Source organism: Orycteropus afer, unplaced genomic scaffold (genome assembly GCF_000298275.1).
Source record: "Orycteropus afer afer isolate SDZICR_OR568_19922 unplaced genomic scaffold, OryAfe1.0 scaffold00391, whole genome shotgun sequence".
Taxonomy (NCBI): Eukaryota; Metazoa; Chordata; class Mammalia; order Tubulidentata; family Orycteropodidae; genus Orycteropus; species Orycteropus afer.
This window is the reverse complement of record NW_006921978.1, coordinates 885,819-903,553: the sequence shown is the minus strand read 5'-3', so window position 1 is coordinate 903,553 and position 17,735 is coordinate 885,819. Positions and strand designations below refer to the sequence as shown.

At 36.5% G+C, this 17,735-nt stretch overlaps 1 protein-coding gene across 1 annotated transcript in view; it reads right to left on the bottom strand.

Moving 5' to 3' along the window:
• MARCHF1 (membrane associated ring-CH-type finger 1) overlaps positions 1-17,735 on the bottom strand; it is a 634,918-nt gene that overhangs the window by 335,518 nt on the left and 281,665 nt on the right. Inside the window, exon 2 of the mRNA XM_042782616.1 lies at positions 3,478-3,528. Coding sequence (XP_042638550.1) covers positions 3,478-3,528 — 51 coding nt within the window. The remainder of the gene's footprint in view (positions 1-3,477; positions 3,529-17,735) is intronic.

Genomic DNA, 17,735 nt, shown 5'->3' with positions numbered 1-17,735 from the left:
ATGTGAGAACGATAACATCGGCAAATTACACACTGAAACATTGTATGTAGTACATATGACTAATGTTAATATGTACCAAAAACAAAAACAAAAATGGTCATAAGTGTAGTTCAATGGAACTTGAACATGTCACAAGTCAGGGACTACCTGTAGAGTAAAACCTGAGCAAGCCAGAACATGTGTAAGGCAGAAACCTGCTAAAGAAGGAAAACTCAAATGTTTTCCAATAATAGAGAGGAATAGAAAAGTGGTAAGACTGTTCCTTGTCAAAGGCAGAAAACTCATGATACCCAGAAAAATAAGGAAGTCCCATCAAGTTCTGGCTCTCACATTTTGCTGTAAATAGTCTCAACTCCCTGAGTGTAACCTTGCTGGAAACTGGGTAGGGACTTTTATCCATTATGCTATCATGCCCTATAGAACAAGATTCCTGGTAACAGAGACTTTCCACAAATACTGATTGAGTAAGGGGATGTAAGAAGTAGGCAGGAAACCAGACTCAACAGATGGAGGACTGTTCTTCCACCCTACCCTGGATGAAGCCTTCTGTACTATCTGTGATTTTCTGTATCAAGGGATAGAGGACAGCACAGACCAGATAAAAGTTAAGGAAGAAACCCACTATGATTTTCTATTGAATTAAGATAATGTGTTATTACTAAATAGAAATGCATTTTTAAGGAAACAGGAATATGCAATAAATATATTTTTTTTTCAATGAAATTACCACAGATTATTCACATCCATCTTCATCCTGTCAGCTCTATTATTTATTCTTATTCCACTCAGTAAAGATATGTATATTATGGGACATAACTCAAATTCACTTATTTCCAAAAAGTTTTACTGAACATTTATTTTGTAAGCCATACATTCGCAGTAAGAATAGCTAATACTTATATAGTACCAGACATGTTTTAAGCACAATCCCAACAGGCAGGTACTGTTAATACAAGCCATTAACAGAGAAAGATGCTAAGGAAATTCAGTAATTTGTCTAAGTAGTTATTCCAATATCCATGCTCTTAATCACTCTGTTATACTGAAAAGCTCACAGTCTTCTATTGACATAATCATTTTTATTTTGGCAAAATAAAAGAAAAAATATTCCTGTTCTACTTTTAATTTTTTTTTCTTCTTCAACTCTTTAGAAGTTAAAGAAATCAAATATTGCTAAATATTGTCATTTCATACTTGATAGGTTATATGATCTTAATGAAGATTTTATCACAAATTCTTGAAAAAGTAGTGAGGACTCAACAAAGTATTTAGTATTTGTGATTATCATTCTGAAAATAAATAAAAGGAAAATTATATTGGCTTAAATAAAATGTACTTATGCTTATTGGAAACTGTTTATCCATCTAGTTTTGATTTTGCTATTATACAATAAAAGTGACAATTTAAGAAAAGAGCTTTCCTTTTTTTTTTCTGAATAGAAAGTATTTCTATAATCAACTATCTCTCATGCAGGGGTACAATTAGTACATGTCAGAAGCTGGAAGGAGAACTCACAGAAAGAAAACTGTACTCCTGTGATTTTCGTAATTCTTAAAGGATAAATTAAAAGGCAATAGCCTACAAAGGAGCTGCATTATGATGTCAAACTCAAATAGCAGCTCAACAATGAAGAAATAATTCACCCCTTGATCATGAAGACATTCTTTAGGGCAACAAAAGAGTTGGCAGCACTGTTTTAAGTTTCCAGATTGCTATTATTCAACATTAACATTCAAGTTCAGAATGATGGCATTGTTCTCCGGCTGTGAGCATGGCTCTTCATGATGTGACTAGGATGATAGACATTAGAACGTTGTTGCTTTAATTTCAATTATTTAACAAAATTCCCATAAGGTGGCTGATACTATCATTATCCTCATGTCACAGAGGAGGCAATTATGTGTGAGTGAGGTTTAAAGAACATCTCAAGGTCACAGTAGTATGTAGAGACAGAGAAGTGACTTAAACTCAGATTCACTCTCTCCAGCATGAGTATTGTTAAGCAGTAGGGCACATTGCCTCTCAAATATCCCTGAAAGTACCCAGGTTGGAATATAATTAGAAGTGGTGAGCATCAAGTATTGAGACAAAATACTTAATGGGTATCTCTTGTGGCTGCATGTCTTTTCAAGGATGTCTGGATAGTGGACAGCCTTGGAAGATATAGTCTCTCTCTGGATATAGTCTCTCTCTGGAGCAATGGGTGGACATGTTTACTGTCCATTAAAATAATAACAATAATAATAATAATAAAAATAAAATAAAGAGGTTCTTTAAGTCCAGGATTTCTCTCCTGCAATCTAACCTAATATGTGTGAAAGCCTCAACTTGCTCTACTAGCATTGTCTCAGAGGAACTGGGCTAAGTAAACAATCATCAGAAAATGTTATATTCTGGCTACTGCCATTTTGCCATGAGTAAGAAAGTCCTTTAGAACTTAATTGGAAGTATAGGCAGCTAGTATAGTGATTAAAGTGTATTACTTTTGAGGGAATCTCTTAAATGAAAAGAATATAAAATTACTAATACAAAATTAAGTCCAGGGTCCTGGAGATGTCTCAGCAAGGAGAAGCCTTGAAATAAAAATTCCATTTATGCTAAATCCATCTTGATCATAATTATATTTTTGAAAGTTATAATTTTCCATTTTGACAAATGGCTCAAAATTAACATTTGCTCCCCAAACCTCATGTCTATATATCAAGCATTGCCTCATTTTTTTTTTTTTAATTTTATTTTACTTAGATTTGGGTGAAGATTTACAGAGCAAAATCACTCTCGATACAGCAGTTCACATATACTTTGTCTCATGTCATTGACCACAATTTACCACAAGCATTGCCTCATTTTTTAAATAACAGGTCTTGAATTTTGTAATGACATGATTTTTGTTTTCTAGGCAAATAGAAGTATAGAGTATCACTCCCAAACTATAATCTTTTTATAGCTCCAGTGGGTTGCTTGGATTTATAGACAATCTGGGGAATATTTTGATTTTTAGTCCACTGACTTTATAACCTACATTGTGATCAAATTAATATCTTCATTATATAGATTTCTGAAAATCTATCCTGGTGACAAGAATAGTTAAATTCCAGCAGAATTGAGTTCAGTACCTGAAAAACTGAATTCATGGGAATTGTACCATGAATGCTGATATAGTTTCAATTTGTGTATGTTCTGACTGTGTGATGTTTGAAATGAGAGGAAAAACATACTCAGTATTTCACTCTGAAAGTGGCAAATTATTTCTTGGGGAACAGCACTGAAGAGGAAAAAAAAAAAAAACAATAATTTTATTGTGTAAAATCATGTCTTCTTAACAGAGCCAAAGCCTGAAATAGTTAAACCATTAATGAGTCACATGTGTATTGTCCACAGAAAATAATTGTAGGTTAAACATTACAAGGTATATATTTGAACTCATTAAATATAGAAATCAATAAACGATTAAGAAAATGAAAATATTTCACTTACTTTTGAAATGTTACTTGATCGACTGGCAGATCGCCCTGGGGATTTGTCATTCTGAAAAGTAAAAGTAGAGACATTGGTTAAAAGTATGACACATACTCTGTGCATCTGAGAAAAGGAATGCACAGCACAGTCAAGTTCATGAATGCTCTTTGTATTGCTAAACATACTAATTGCTTACACAGGATGCCTTTTCTTTCACCAAATTATATTTCTCTAGAACTTTTCAGTTTCTTTTTTGAAAATATTCCAATTAACACCTGGGTATTTATTAATATCCTAGTACTTTTTTTCCAGGAAATGTTTATTTCACTAAACAAGAACAACAAAAAAAGCTATAATTCATTTTCAGATTAATTAGACAAAGAGAATATAATTCCTTATTTTCCCTTTCTTTCTGCTGCCAGAAAATTCTGAGTCAATTCTGGTATTCAATGGCAATAAATATTCCATTTCAATTACATGATACATACATGTAACTCTTTTCTTCTAAAATGCATTTTTAAAAAATATTTTGTATACTTTTTGAATTATAAATTTTAACAAATTGTAACTGTAGTCTTTGCCTCTTAAAACTTTTGCAGTTTAGTAGGGAAGAAACACAAAAAAAGCTTAGAATATATTTGAAACAAAACAAAACAAAGTTGAATCTAACTCATATTGACCCCTTTTGGGTTTCTGAGGTAAATCGTTATAGAAGTAGATTGCCCATCTTCCTTCCGTGAGCAGCTGGTGGGTTTGAAATGCCAACCTTCTTGTTAGCAGTCAGATGACTTAGGCATCACACCACCAGAGCTCCTTCAGAATATATAGATTAAAAAAAAAAAAAAAAGTCTTACAATTTTAGATTAGAAAATGATCTTAAAGAGTTGACCTCTCTCTTTTGAAGCCCAAAGCTATTTCAGCCCTAGAAATAATTGAGTTAATGGCTACATGAGGTCTAGTTCTGGTAACTAGTCAAGTCCAATGATTTTTTGCACTCTGTCAGTTATCTGATAGTGAATAACTGATTGGCAAATCAGAATTTATGGACATCTTCTGGAAGAGATCATAATGTACCTCCCTTTCTATAGGTGAAATGTTGGGAGAACTTATTCTGGAAAATCTCAAATATTTGTGAAGGAACTGAATTATATTGCTACAGAAATGCTTTACAAGTATGCAGATTCTTTTTCCCTTGGCATCTGGATGAGGCACAAAAGTGACCTGAGTAGACAACTTCAGGGCTTCTTGACAGAAATCATTTTAAAGAACTAGGTTGTTATGGCAACCTGCTTGTCTGAAATGGCCCTCGATGACTGCTTGAGACAGTTTGAGAAACACAGCAATGACAGATTATGGCAAACATGTTATTGTGGAAAAAAAGAGCTCCATTCACTCCAACCTGTCACTGTGCCATGCACCAGCTTTCAAATACTCTAGCTGAACAGCAGTTTTTCCTTTACATGCAGCATCCATCTCATACAGTCACTGATGTCACTGGAACATGTTATTACAGACCAAGATAGGTCACAATGATACAATTAGTTATATTCCCTAACAGCTCTGTGATCCAGCTGGAGATTAATGTATATGCTACTCATAGACATTTTTCCTTGATTAGCCTGCATTGGTGATGGAGAGATGCACTTTTCTACTGACATCCCAACTCCTCTTCTAGAAACTAGCAAACAAAATCAATTCATCTTTCCTTGTCAGTTGAAATTCGTGATTTTCACATATCGTGTAGAAGAGAGGTAAATAAACCACAGAGTATGACAGGCTTTGAGGGAGTTTTGTGTTTTTTTTGTAATAGTTGTTTTGTCATGTTTTCTTTATTTATGTGGGTTTAGAGAACATAATAAGGAATTAGAATTGAAAAGTGCTGTAGCAGGAACCAAGAAGCACTGCAGAAATCTAATAAGGCATCAGATTACTTCATTTTACCTCAACCCAAATAGGACATTGTGTTTTTGTCACATAAAACAAGGAAAGTCAGTTTCTCTCCATAATTGTAAATGGGTTCACCACAGAGCTCTATAAGTAGATAATTCTCAGACTTTTCAACAACCTCCCCTATCCTAATGATGAGGAAGTATTTGCTTGCTATATCTAATACTTCAACTGATCTTTTAACACAAAATCCATGGGCTCCATTTTCTCCTAATAGAAGGTCAGGCAGTGAAAGAAATAAACACAGACAAAGATTAAATTTTTTACCATAACTATACCCTCTATTGTTTCTATTCCAGAACATGGAAAGGCAAGTATATCAGTTAATAAGTTAATGTTTGGAACAGAGTGGCATATACTATTGTAGTGCAGGCAGCAATGTATGGTGAGAAGGTGACTTGCTCTGGCAGAAGTATATTGCTTAATATTCCTGGACTTCAGTTTCCTCATTGTAATATGGAGGAGAGCAGTACCCTGGGGATTGTTGTATGGATCAAATGAGTTATAAATGAACACGTTTTGTAGATCTTGGGGTTATATTACACTAGCATTCATAGGTGGAAGAAACACCAAGAGAGCATTCTCAAAAAACCTGATGATCATTATCAGTTACTAGACTCATAATTTTAACATGAACCTCTTAGTTTCTTTATCTTGAAGTTATCCCTCTATTGTGGATTAGATTCTTGCATATAATACCTAAGAATGAAAAATAAAAATTTTCTCTGTGCATGGGGATTATAGAGTTTGGTATGCTTTGCCTTTGAAGCAAAGCACCAGATTTGCTTTTCACTCCTGGAAAACTTCCAGAGCAATCTGTCCTGTTTGCTACAAATTAATTGGGTGGTTTATCCCATTACTGTTGCAATGACATATTCTTATTTGTAGATGGCTCAAATATAGTTGTCATACCTCATTACAATCAGGTTATTTTTTTCTCACTTTAGACTAAATAGAAGTCGTCTCAAGAACATAACTTCTTGGTGCTCAAATTATTGTGGCTTTGTAGGTCAGTGAAAGTTAGAATCAACAAGAGTTCATGACAAATCTTTATGAAAAGTATGGAATCATCAAGTAATAATGTTGAAGCTTAGCAAATTATTCACCAGGGAAGAAAATTCTAGTTTCATAAGAGTTTTTAAATATGATCAGAAAGTTTCAAATCTGTGACTTGATATGAATGTATCTCATATTGTTTGGTTTGGTTTTGTGATTATTATTTTTTTCAAATTTTATCCTATTATACAGTTACATTTTTATTACCAGTAAGAAAAACATGATCACAAAATAAGAAAATAATTACCAAAATCTGTCTTAAGATAGTTCAATGCTATAATCTAAAGAAAGATACTGTTCTTTTAAAGGGAATTGTGTATGTTAGGGAATACACAATTGTGTTGGGATATCTATTTGTCTACATACAAGTTCTCTATATGGTACATTATTGAGCAGAAGAGGGAAATAAGGAAGTTTGGAGAAGGAAGAGAAACTAATCCTGAGTAAAGAAACCAGTATAAGAAGGTCTCAAACAGACCCCTTGTTCTGATGTCACTCTGTAATTTTTTCTTTGCTTTATTTCTAGGCTATAAGGCAAGAGTATTTGAAAAGGAGGTGATTTGGAATGCTATGTAAGAGACATAAGTGGAAGATGAAACTATATTGTTATGACAATTACAGGTTGGAAGAGAAGAAAGGTTTTTAAAGAAATGTGGCTAATAAAAAATAAGTAAGGATAGAAAGGAAATGACAATGTGATAAAAATTTGATTTAATAGATACAATAAAAAATCTCACACATTAAATGCAAAACAGCCTTTTTTAATATGCATGAAACATTTTAAAAACGATTTGTTCTCAAATAATACCTTAACAAAAATTTTCAAGTAGAGATTTTACAAGACACTTCCTCTGTTAATAAGGCTATAAAATTAGAACCAAACTTGGAAAGGTGACTGAAAAATCTTAAGCACTTGGAAATTAATTAACACATATTTAGATATTGCTTGGTCCCAAGAATGAAAGCTCTCTCCAGAAAGACAGCTGAAAATCTCACACTAAAACCTACCAAACTTAGCAAAAGCTGTATCAGACAATACATTATACCCATAAATGTCTTTTGTTAGTGTTCTGGTTAACTAGTGCCGCTCTGACAAGAATATACCACTAACGGGATGGCCTTACCAAACAGGAGTTTCTTCTCTCACAGTTTGGAGGCTTTAAGTCCGAGTACAAAGTGCCAGGTTCTAGGGGCTGGTGAAAGTCCCTGAACCCTGGGCTTCAGCTCTGACTCCTGCTTCCGGTTCACTTGAGCTAGAGGCATGTCTTCACTCAGGCAGCTACTGGCAGCTGAGGCTAAAAGCCCAAGGTCGATAAATAAAATGGTGCAGTCCTCATGTTACCAAACCACACAGCAGGCCACTGATTCAAGTCCATTGACAGCCCCAGGATCTCAGAGCATGGCAGGCTACTGGAAAACAACATGGCTACATGCAGGGTCCAAGCGTGCCATAATAGAGTCCATTCCTGAAGGCTTTTGCTTACATACAGGAAGTAGATCACCTTCCCTAAGGCAGCTACTCAGCTGCTCACAGTAGATTCCACCTTGGAGTTGATTACCAGTCTCATCATGTTGAATACTACATCCAGCTGCCCAGCCACTCAACCAGGCCCAGCCAAGTTGACACACAAACTGAATTACCACAGTTAGTAAAGAATTGTGGTGTAGTAAATTACTTAGTATGGCTTTTCTACCCATAAGTCTTTGTAAACTCCAAGGTGGAATTTGCTTTGAACAACTGAGGAGCTCCTGATTGTAAAAGTTATCCACCTGGGGTATTTCTGTTGGGCACAACACAGAGCAATGTTCTGGGAGGTTCCTGCTCTCTCTCAGGTGCTTAGAATTCTGATGTTATGACTGGTTAGTTTGGCCACTCTGCCGGGCTCAAAAGGAGGCCTCCTAGAGGCAGAAGTCTCTCTCTGACTGCTGGTTGAGGAAGACGTGCTGCTGAAAGAGACACGCACTCCTGAAAGAGGCACGCACTGCTGGGAAAGAGATGCAAGAGACATGCATTGCTGAGTGAGACACTGAGGGACACTCGCTGTTGGGAAAGAGACTGTGAGAGATTGTTAGGAGAGAGACTGTGGGCTGGGAGAGAGACTGAGCGTTTTTCTTGGACTTGAATTGTAGCCTGGTGCTTCCCTAACAAACCCCATAATCTGTGAGTTCTGTGTGGCCACTGCAGTGAATTATCAAACCAAGGAGAGAGGTGGTGGGTGCTTTGGAAGGAACGGTTGGTGAAAGGGCTGGAGGGAGGCAGCATGTCTGGCCTTGCAGTAATAGGCCTAGGGCTATGATGGTGATTCTGTCTTCCTCTTGTGGGGTTAGAGAAGGTCAGAACATGTGGCCTCCTTGTCTTTTTTGCAAGAATATAATAACAAAACAAGCTAAATGATAGTAAAAAGAAAATAATAAGATATAAAAACTGAAACTAGATAGCTATAAATAAGGATTATAAAGAAATATTTTTAATGCAGACATTTGGAAAATAATTACAAAATAGATAAAGTAGTTATGTTGTTTTTGAGTTGTGGTGTTAGTGGAGAATACTAAAAGTGCTATGGCCTGCTAAAAAGACTAATAAATCTGTTCTGGAAGAAGTGCAGCCACAATGCTTATAGGAAGTGATAACTGTCAGACTTTGTCTGACCTACTTTGGTCCTGTTATGTTGTTGTTGTTGTTAAGTGCCGTCGAGTCGGCCCCGACTCATAGCGACCCCTCCTTGGGTTTCCGAGGCAGTATCACTACGGAAGTAGGATTGCCCAACCTTCCTTCCGAGGAGTGGCTGGTGGGTTTGAACCGCCAGCCGTCTGGTTAGCAGGCAAGTGTCTTAGCCACTACGCTACCAGAGCTTGGTCCTGTTATAAGAAGGGACCATTCCCTGGAGAAGGATATCATGCTTGGTAAAGTGGAGGTTCAAAGAAAAAGAGGAAGGCTGCAATGATTAGCTCAGGTACAGCAAGGATCGTGGTGCCAGAGCAGGACTGGGGAGTGTTTTATTCTGCTGTACATGAGGTCGCATGTACACAACTCCACAGCACCTAACAATAACAACAATAACAGTTATGTTGTTGTTGTTGTTAGGTGCCATTGAGTTAGCTCCTGGTCACAGTAACCCTATGTACAACAGAATGAAACACTGCCCAGGGCACCATCCTCACAATCCTTGCTATGCTTGGGCCCATCGTTGAATCCACCATATCATTCCGTCTCATTGAGTGTCTTCCCCTTTTCCACTCACCATCTACTTTACCAAGAATGATACCCTTCGCCAGGGACTGGTCTCTTCTGACCACATGACCAAAGTATGTGAAATGACATATGGCCACTCTCATTTCTGAGGAGCATTGTGGCTATACTTCCAGGACAGATTTGTTGGTTCTTCTGGAAGTCCATGGTATTTTCAATATCTTTTGTCAGCACCACAACTGACATGTATCATTCTTCCTCAGTTTCCCTTATTCATTGTCCAGCTTTCACAAGCATATGAGGTGATAGAAAATACCACAGTTCAGATTAGGGTCACCTTAATCTTCGACGTGACATCTTTGCTCCTTAACACTTTAAGGAAGTCTTTTGCAGCAGGTGTGTCTAGTCTGCCTCTGGTCTAATTTCTTGACTGTTGCTTCCGTGGGTGTTGATCATGGATCCAAGTAAAATGAAACCCCCGAGAACCTTAATCTTTTCTCCATTTATCGTCATGTTGCTTACTGGTCCAGTTGTGAGGACTTTTGCTTTCTTTATGTTGAGGTGTAATCCATATTGAATACTGTAGTCTTTGATCTTCATTGGTAAGTGCTTCAAGTCATCTTCACTTTCAGCAAGCCAGGTTGTGTCCTTTGCATATTGCAAGTTGTTAAAGTCTTCCTCCAATCCCAATGCCATATTCTTCTTCATATAGTCTAGCTGCTAGTATTACTTGCACACCATACAGATTGAATAAGTGCAGTAAAAAGACACAACTCTGACATACACCATTCCTGATTTTAAACCAAAGAGTATCTTTGTGTTATATTTGAATGACAGCCTCTTGACCTATGTATAGATTCCTCATGAGCACAATCAAGTGTTCTGGAATTCTTGTTCTTCTAAATGCTAACCAATGTTATCCATAATTTGTTATGATCTACACAGTCAAAAGCCTTTGCACAATGTATAAAAGGTAAATATCTTTCTGGTATTCTTTGCTTTCGGCCCAGATATATCTCACATCAGCAATGATATCCCTCATCCACATCCTCTTCTGAGCCTATTCGAATTTCTGGAAGTTCTCTGTCAATATACTGCTGCAAATGTTTTTAATTTTTTCTCCAAATTATACTTGCATGTGATATCAGTGATATTGTTTGATAACTTCCACATTGTATCAGATCACTTTTCTTTGGAATGGGCACAGATATCAATCTCTTTGATCATTTGGCCAGGTACCTGTCTTCTAAATTTCTTGGCATAAGTGAGTAAATGCCTCCAGTGCAGTGTGCGTTTGTTGAAACATCTCAATGAGTATTCCATTAATTCCTGAACCCTTGTTTTTTTTTGCCAATTCCTTCAGGGCAGCTTTTTTCTTCATTACCATTTGTTCTTGATCATAAGCTACCTCCTGAAATGGTTGAATGTCAACAAATTCTTTTTGGTACAGTGACTGTGTATATTCCTTCCATCTTCTTTTGACACTTGGGAGCTCTGATGGCATAGTGCCTAAGGCATTTGACTGCTAACCAGAAGGCTGGCAGTTAAAACCCACCAGCCCCTCCTTGGAAGAAAGACTGTGCAATCTATTTCTGTAGAGATACCACCTTGGAAACCAAGGAAGGATTGCTATGAGTCGGAATTGAATTGACGGCAGTGAGTTTGGTTTTTTTTTTTGGTTTGTATTGTTCAATATTTTGCCCATAGATTCCTTAAACATTGCATTTGAGGCTTGGATATTCCATCAGTTCTTTCACCTTGAGAAATGTTGAGCTTGTTCTTTCTTTTTGGTTTTCTAACTCAAGGTCATTGCACATTTTATTATAATACTTTATTTTGTTTTCTTGAGCCACCCTTTGAAACATTGTGCTCAACACTTTTATTTCATTATTTATTCCATTACTTTTAGCTCCTTGCCACTCAAAAGCAAGTTTTAGAGTGTCTTCTGACATCCATTTGGTCTTTTCTTCTTTATCTCTCTTTTTAAGATATTTTGCTTTCTTTGTATATGATGTTCTTGATGTCATCCCACAACTTGTATGATCTTTAGTCATTAGTGTTCAATGTATTAAATCTGTTATTCATATGGTCTCTAAATTCAGATGTGATATAATCAAGGTCATATTTTGTCTCCAATGAACTTCTTTTAATATTCTTCAGCTTAAGCTTGAACTTGCATAAGAGCAATGATGGTCTGTTCCACAGTCATCTCTTGGCCTTGTTTGACTGATGATACTGAGTTTCTCCATTATCTCTTTACATAGATGCAGTTGATCTGATTCCTGTATATTCCATCTGGTGAGGTCCATATGTACAGCCACCACATATGTTGTTGAAAAAAGGTATCTACAATAAATAAGGCATTGATCTTGCAAAATTCTATCATGCCATCTCTGGCATCATTTCTATCACCAAGGCCATATTTTCCAACTACTGATATTTCCTTCATTACAGCTTTCACCTTACAATCAATAGATCTGATTGTATGTTTGGTCAATTTCAGACTGCAGAAGTTGGTAAAAATTTTCAATTTCCTCATCTTTGCTTTAGTGGTTGTGGCATAAATTTGAATAATAGTAGTATTAATTTGTCTTCCTTGTAGGTGTATGAATATTATCCTGTCACTGACAGCATTGTACTTTGGATATAACTTGAAATGTTCTTTGTGATGCTGAATGTGACATCATTCCTTTTCAATTTGCCATTCCTGGCACAGGAGACCATATGATTGTTTGGTTCAAAATGACCAATACTTGTTGATTTCAGCTCACATATGCCTAGAATATTGCTCTTTATGTGTTCCATTTCATTTTTGACAACTTCCAATTTTTCTAGATTCATACTTCATACATTCCATACTGTTTATTAATGAATGTCTGAAGCTGTTTATTCTCATTTTGAGTCATGCCTCACCAACAAGGTCCCAAAAGATTTCCTCTATCTACTTCATTAAGGTCAATCTACTTTGAGGAGACAGCTCTTCATCAGTCTTATTCTGAGTGTGTTCTAACATGAGGGCCCCATCTTCTAGCACTATGCTTGATAATATTTCAGGGGTATTCATCAAGTTTTCCAGTAAAATATTCATATGGTTTTCAGTGGCCATTTTTTCAGAAGTTGATGGCCCCATCCTTCTTCCCTGTCATCTTAGTCTGGAAGTTCCTTTGAAATCTGTCCACCATGGGTGACTCTGCTGGTATTCCAAATATCAGTGGGATAGCTTCCAGCCTCACAGAAATATGCAAGTCACCACAGTGCAACAAACTGACAGATGAGTGGTAGAAAGTAGTTATAAGACTTTTAAGGAAAAGAGAGCAAACATCCATAAGACAAGAATGAAAAGGACAACCAAAGACACAGAAAAGACTAGAACAACTATAAAAGAATGCTGAATGTAATTCTATTGCAAGAAGTTTGAAAGGCTAGATGAAATGAATTGTATTCTAGTAACATAAAAGTTCCCAAAATTTATTCAAGAAGAGGAACATTTGAATAGAATATACATTGAAGAGATTGGAAGAAGTGAATGAAATGTATAAATCTTTAAAAAGCTACACAGACATAGTGATTTCATAAGTGAATTGAAACTTAGTTTTAAAGAACACAGTTCTAATTTTTATTTATCATATTCTTGACAGGAGCTGATTGTGGAACGGACCATCAGTTGTTCATATGCACGTTCAAGTTGAAGTTGAAGACAATTAAAACAAGTCCATGAGAGCCAAAGTATAACCTTGACATTATCCTTCCTGGATTTAGAGACTGTTTAAATAATAGATTTGATGCATTGAACACCAATGACCAAAAAACAGAAGAATTGTGGGATGACATCAAGAACATCATACATGAAGAAAGCAAGATGTCATTAAAAAGATGAAAAAGGAAGAAAAGACCAAAATGGGTGTCAGAAGAGACTCTGAAACTTGCCCTTGAACAGAGAGTAGCTAAAACAAATGGAAGAAATGACAAGAGATAAAAGAAGTTAACAGAAGATTTCAAAGAGCAGCTTGAATAGACAAAGCCAATTACTATAATGAAATGTGCAAAGACCTGGAGTTAAAAAACCAAAAGGGAAGAACAGACTCAGCATTTCTCAAGCTGAAAGAAATGAGGAAAAAATTTAAGTCTCAAGTTGCAATATTGAATGATTCTATTGGCAAAATATTGAATGATTCAGGAAACATCAAAAGAAGATGGAAGGAATACAGAGTCACTCTACCAAAAAGAACTGGTCAATGTTCATCCATTTCAGGAGGTGGCGTGTGATCAAGAACCAATGATTTTGAAGGAAGAGGTCAACACTGTACTGAAGGAAGTGGCAAAAAACAAGGCTCCAGGAATTGATGGAATACCCATTGAGATGTTTCAACAAACAGATGCCCTGCTGGAGGCACTTACAGCTATGCCAAGAGATTTGGAAGACAGCTACCTGACCAACTGATTGGAATAAATCCATATTGTGGTAGTTAAATTTGTGTGTCAACTTCCCTGGACCTAGTTGAGTGGGTGGGCCACTGAATACAGTTATTCCTCATGTTGAGATTGGTAATTACCTCCATGGTGGAATCTACTGGAGCTGCTGAGTACCTGCTTTGGGTATTTGGTCTGCTTCCTGTATATAAGCAACAGCTTTGGGAATGGTCTCCAGCTTATGGCACATTTGAACCCTGTAGGTAGCCCTGTCATTGTTCAGCAGCCTGCCATGCTCTGCTAACTTTGGGACTTTCAATGGACTTGAATGAATAGCCTGCTTGTGGTTTGGTAACATCTGGATTGTGCCTTTTCACTTGTCAACCTTGGGTTTGTCAGCCTCAGTAGCTAGCAGCTTCCTGAGTGGAAAGATGCCTCTAGTGTCAGTGGGCTGGGAGCAGAAGGCAGAAATGAAGCCCAAGGTCCAGGGGTTTTCATACAGCCCCTAGAGACTAGCACTTGGAACTCAACTTCAAGTCTCCTGAACTGTGAGAGAATAAACTGCTGTTTGTTAAACCCATACCATTTGTGGTATACTCCTGTCAGAGCAGCACTAGAGAACCAAAACACATATTTGTACTCATTCCAAAGAAAGGTGATCCCACAGAATGTGGAAATTATTGAACAATATCATTAGTATCACATGCAAGTAAAATGTGAATGAAGATAATTCAAAATGGTTGCAGCAGGATATTGATAGAGAGTTTCCAGAAATGGAAACTGGATTCAGAAGAGGACATGGAATGAGGGATATCATTGCTGATGTCAGATGGATCTTAGATGAAAGCAAAGAATACCAGAGAGATGTTTACTTATGTTTTACTCACTATGCCAAAGCATTCAATTGTGTGGATCATAATAGATTGTGGATAACATTGAGAAGAATGGGAATTCCAGACATTTGATTGTATTCATGAGGAAACTATACTTAGATCAGGAGGCTGTCATTTGAACAGAAAAAGGAGATACTACATGGTTCAAAATCAAGAAGGGAGTGTGTCAAGGTTGTATCCTTTCACCATACTTATTCAATTTGTATGCTGAGAAAATAATCTGAGAAGCTGGATTATATGAAGAAGAATGTGGGAGCAGGATTGGAGGAAGACTCATTAACAACCTGAAATATGCAGATGACACAACTTTTCTTGCTAAGAGTGAGGTTGACTTGAAGCATTTACTGATGAAGATTAAAAACTACAATCTGCAGTATGGATTTCACCTCAACAGAAAGAAAACAAAACTCTGCACAACTGGTCCAATAAACAGTTTCATGGTGGATGGAGAAAAGATTGAAGTTGTCCAGGGTTTCTTATTGCTTGGTCCTGCAATCAACATCAATGGAAGCAACAGTCAAGACATCAGATTGGGCAAATCTGTTGCAAAAGACCTCTTTCAAGTACTGAAGAGGAAAGATGTCTTCTTGCAGACTAAGGTGAGCCTAACCCAAACCATAGTATTTTCAATTGCCTCTTATGCATGTGAGAGCTGGACAATGAATAAGGAAGAACAAGAAAGAGTTGATGCTGAGTATCATGTTTTACTAAAAGAACTAACAAATCTGTCCTGAAAGAAATGCAACTAGAATGCTCCTTGGAAGTGAGAATGGTCAGACTTTGTTTCACCTACTTTCTTCATGTTGTCAGAAGGAACCATTCCCTGCAGAAGGATATCATGCTTTGTAAAGTGGAGGGTCAATAAAGAAGTGAAGTCCTTCAGCGAGATGGATAGACACAGTGATTGTAATGATGGGCTTAAGTATACCAAGGATCATGAAGCTGGCACAAAACTGGGCAGTGTTTTGTTCTGCTGTGCATAGGGTCGCTCTGAGGCAGAGATGACTTGAAGTCGTCTAACAACAACAAATTCTTGACTATAGAAAAATAATTTCCCCAATTCATATTATTAAACTATAAATATAAATCCAGATATGTTATGACAATATGAAAGAAGAGGAGAAAAAGAAGGAGGAGAAAGAGAAGGAGAGGAAACAAAGAAAACAATAAGGAAAAGAAAAAACTGTGCTCTAATCTGGTTTAGGATTACAGATGGAAAACTTATTTGAAGAGACTTTGGTAAGGTGCTAGATTTTTTTTTTTTTTTTTTTGTTACATGCTGTTGAGTCGAACCCAACTCATAGTGACCTCGCCTTGGGTGTCCGAGGCAGTCTCACTACAGAAGTACATTGCCCGATCTTCCTTCTGAGGAGTGGCTGGTGGCTTTGAACTGCCAGTCTACTGGTTAGCAGTCAAGTGCCTTAGGCACTACGCTACCAGAGCTCCTCCAGGAGCTAGATAGAGGATAATAGAGGATTTCTCCAGGTTCTAGATAGAGGATAATTATATCATTCAGAGTCTATTAGAAGCACCGGTGGTTTAGTGGTTAAGACATTTGGCTGCTAACTAAAAGGTCAGTGGTTCTAACCCACCAGCCCCTCCACAGAAGAGATGAAGCAGCCTGTTTCTGTAAAGATTTACAGCTTTGGAAACCCAATGGGGTCACTTTGAGTTGGAATTAACTCAATGGCAATGAGTGTTGAGAGTCTATTAGGTGTCTTCAAATCCAGTCTCCCTACCTTCTATATTAACACATAATAATTTAACACATAATAACTGTGTTTACCTTCCCAGTTAAAATCATATCTACTAGTACTGCATGCAATTAGACCGAAATCTTTATGACTATAATCCCTCCAATGAGATATGAAGATAACACACATTAATTTACTACATATCTAGTAAATTTCTCACAAAATTTATTTACTTTTTTTTTTTCCTTTTGCTGTGTATTGGAATGGTGACTCCCCATGCAATCCAAGAAATCATATATTGAAAATAGTAAAGTTGAATTATCCTGGTTAAGAACCCTCTTTCAAATGGGAACATACATCCTGAACTGTTCCAGAGTGAGAATTAACCTTGTATTCCTTTTGAGCCATTACATTTTTGTATTTATTTACTAAGACTATTTAGTCTAGCTTATGCAAGTACAGTAAATCCTATGAAAACAGCAATATGTGTAAAGTGGAAACCTGTCAGAGAAGGAAAACACAAATATTTTCCAAGAAAAGGAATTATAGAAAAGTGGCAAGGCTACACCTTGTCAAAGTTGAAAAACTTGCAAGACCCAGAAAAACAAGAAAGTCACATTAAGTTCTGGCTCTCACAGGACTTACTGTACTGCAAAATCAATGGTTTTCACTCTTTCAGCAATAAATATCTAGAACTATAATAATAATTATAATAAAACACTGAAGAATAAATTTAAGAAAGTACAAAATCTTAAAAATATTAAGTATAAAATCTTATTGAGGAGTGTGAATTATATGAAAACACCATTTCTTGATGGGAAGATAATGTCATAAAAAATTGATATAATATAAATATAACTAAGTCTCCAATGGGTTTTATGTCTTTTTTCTGGAGAGGAAAAGAACTAGATAAAATGATATTAAATACATGTAGGGGAAAATTTTGAGAATAATTAAGAACATCTAAAAATAGCAAGCTTCTTATCCCTTTCATGACCCACAGGACATACAGCACCCATCTATATTTTCCTCCTCCTGAGTTTATTGAGCAGGTACTTTACCACTCACAGTATATGCAGTATAAAT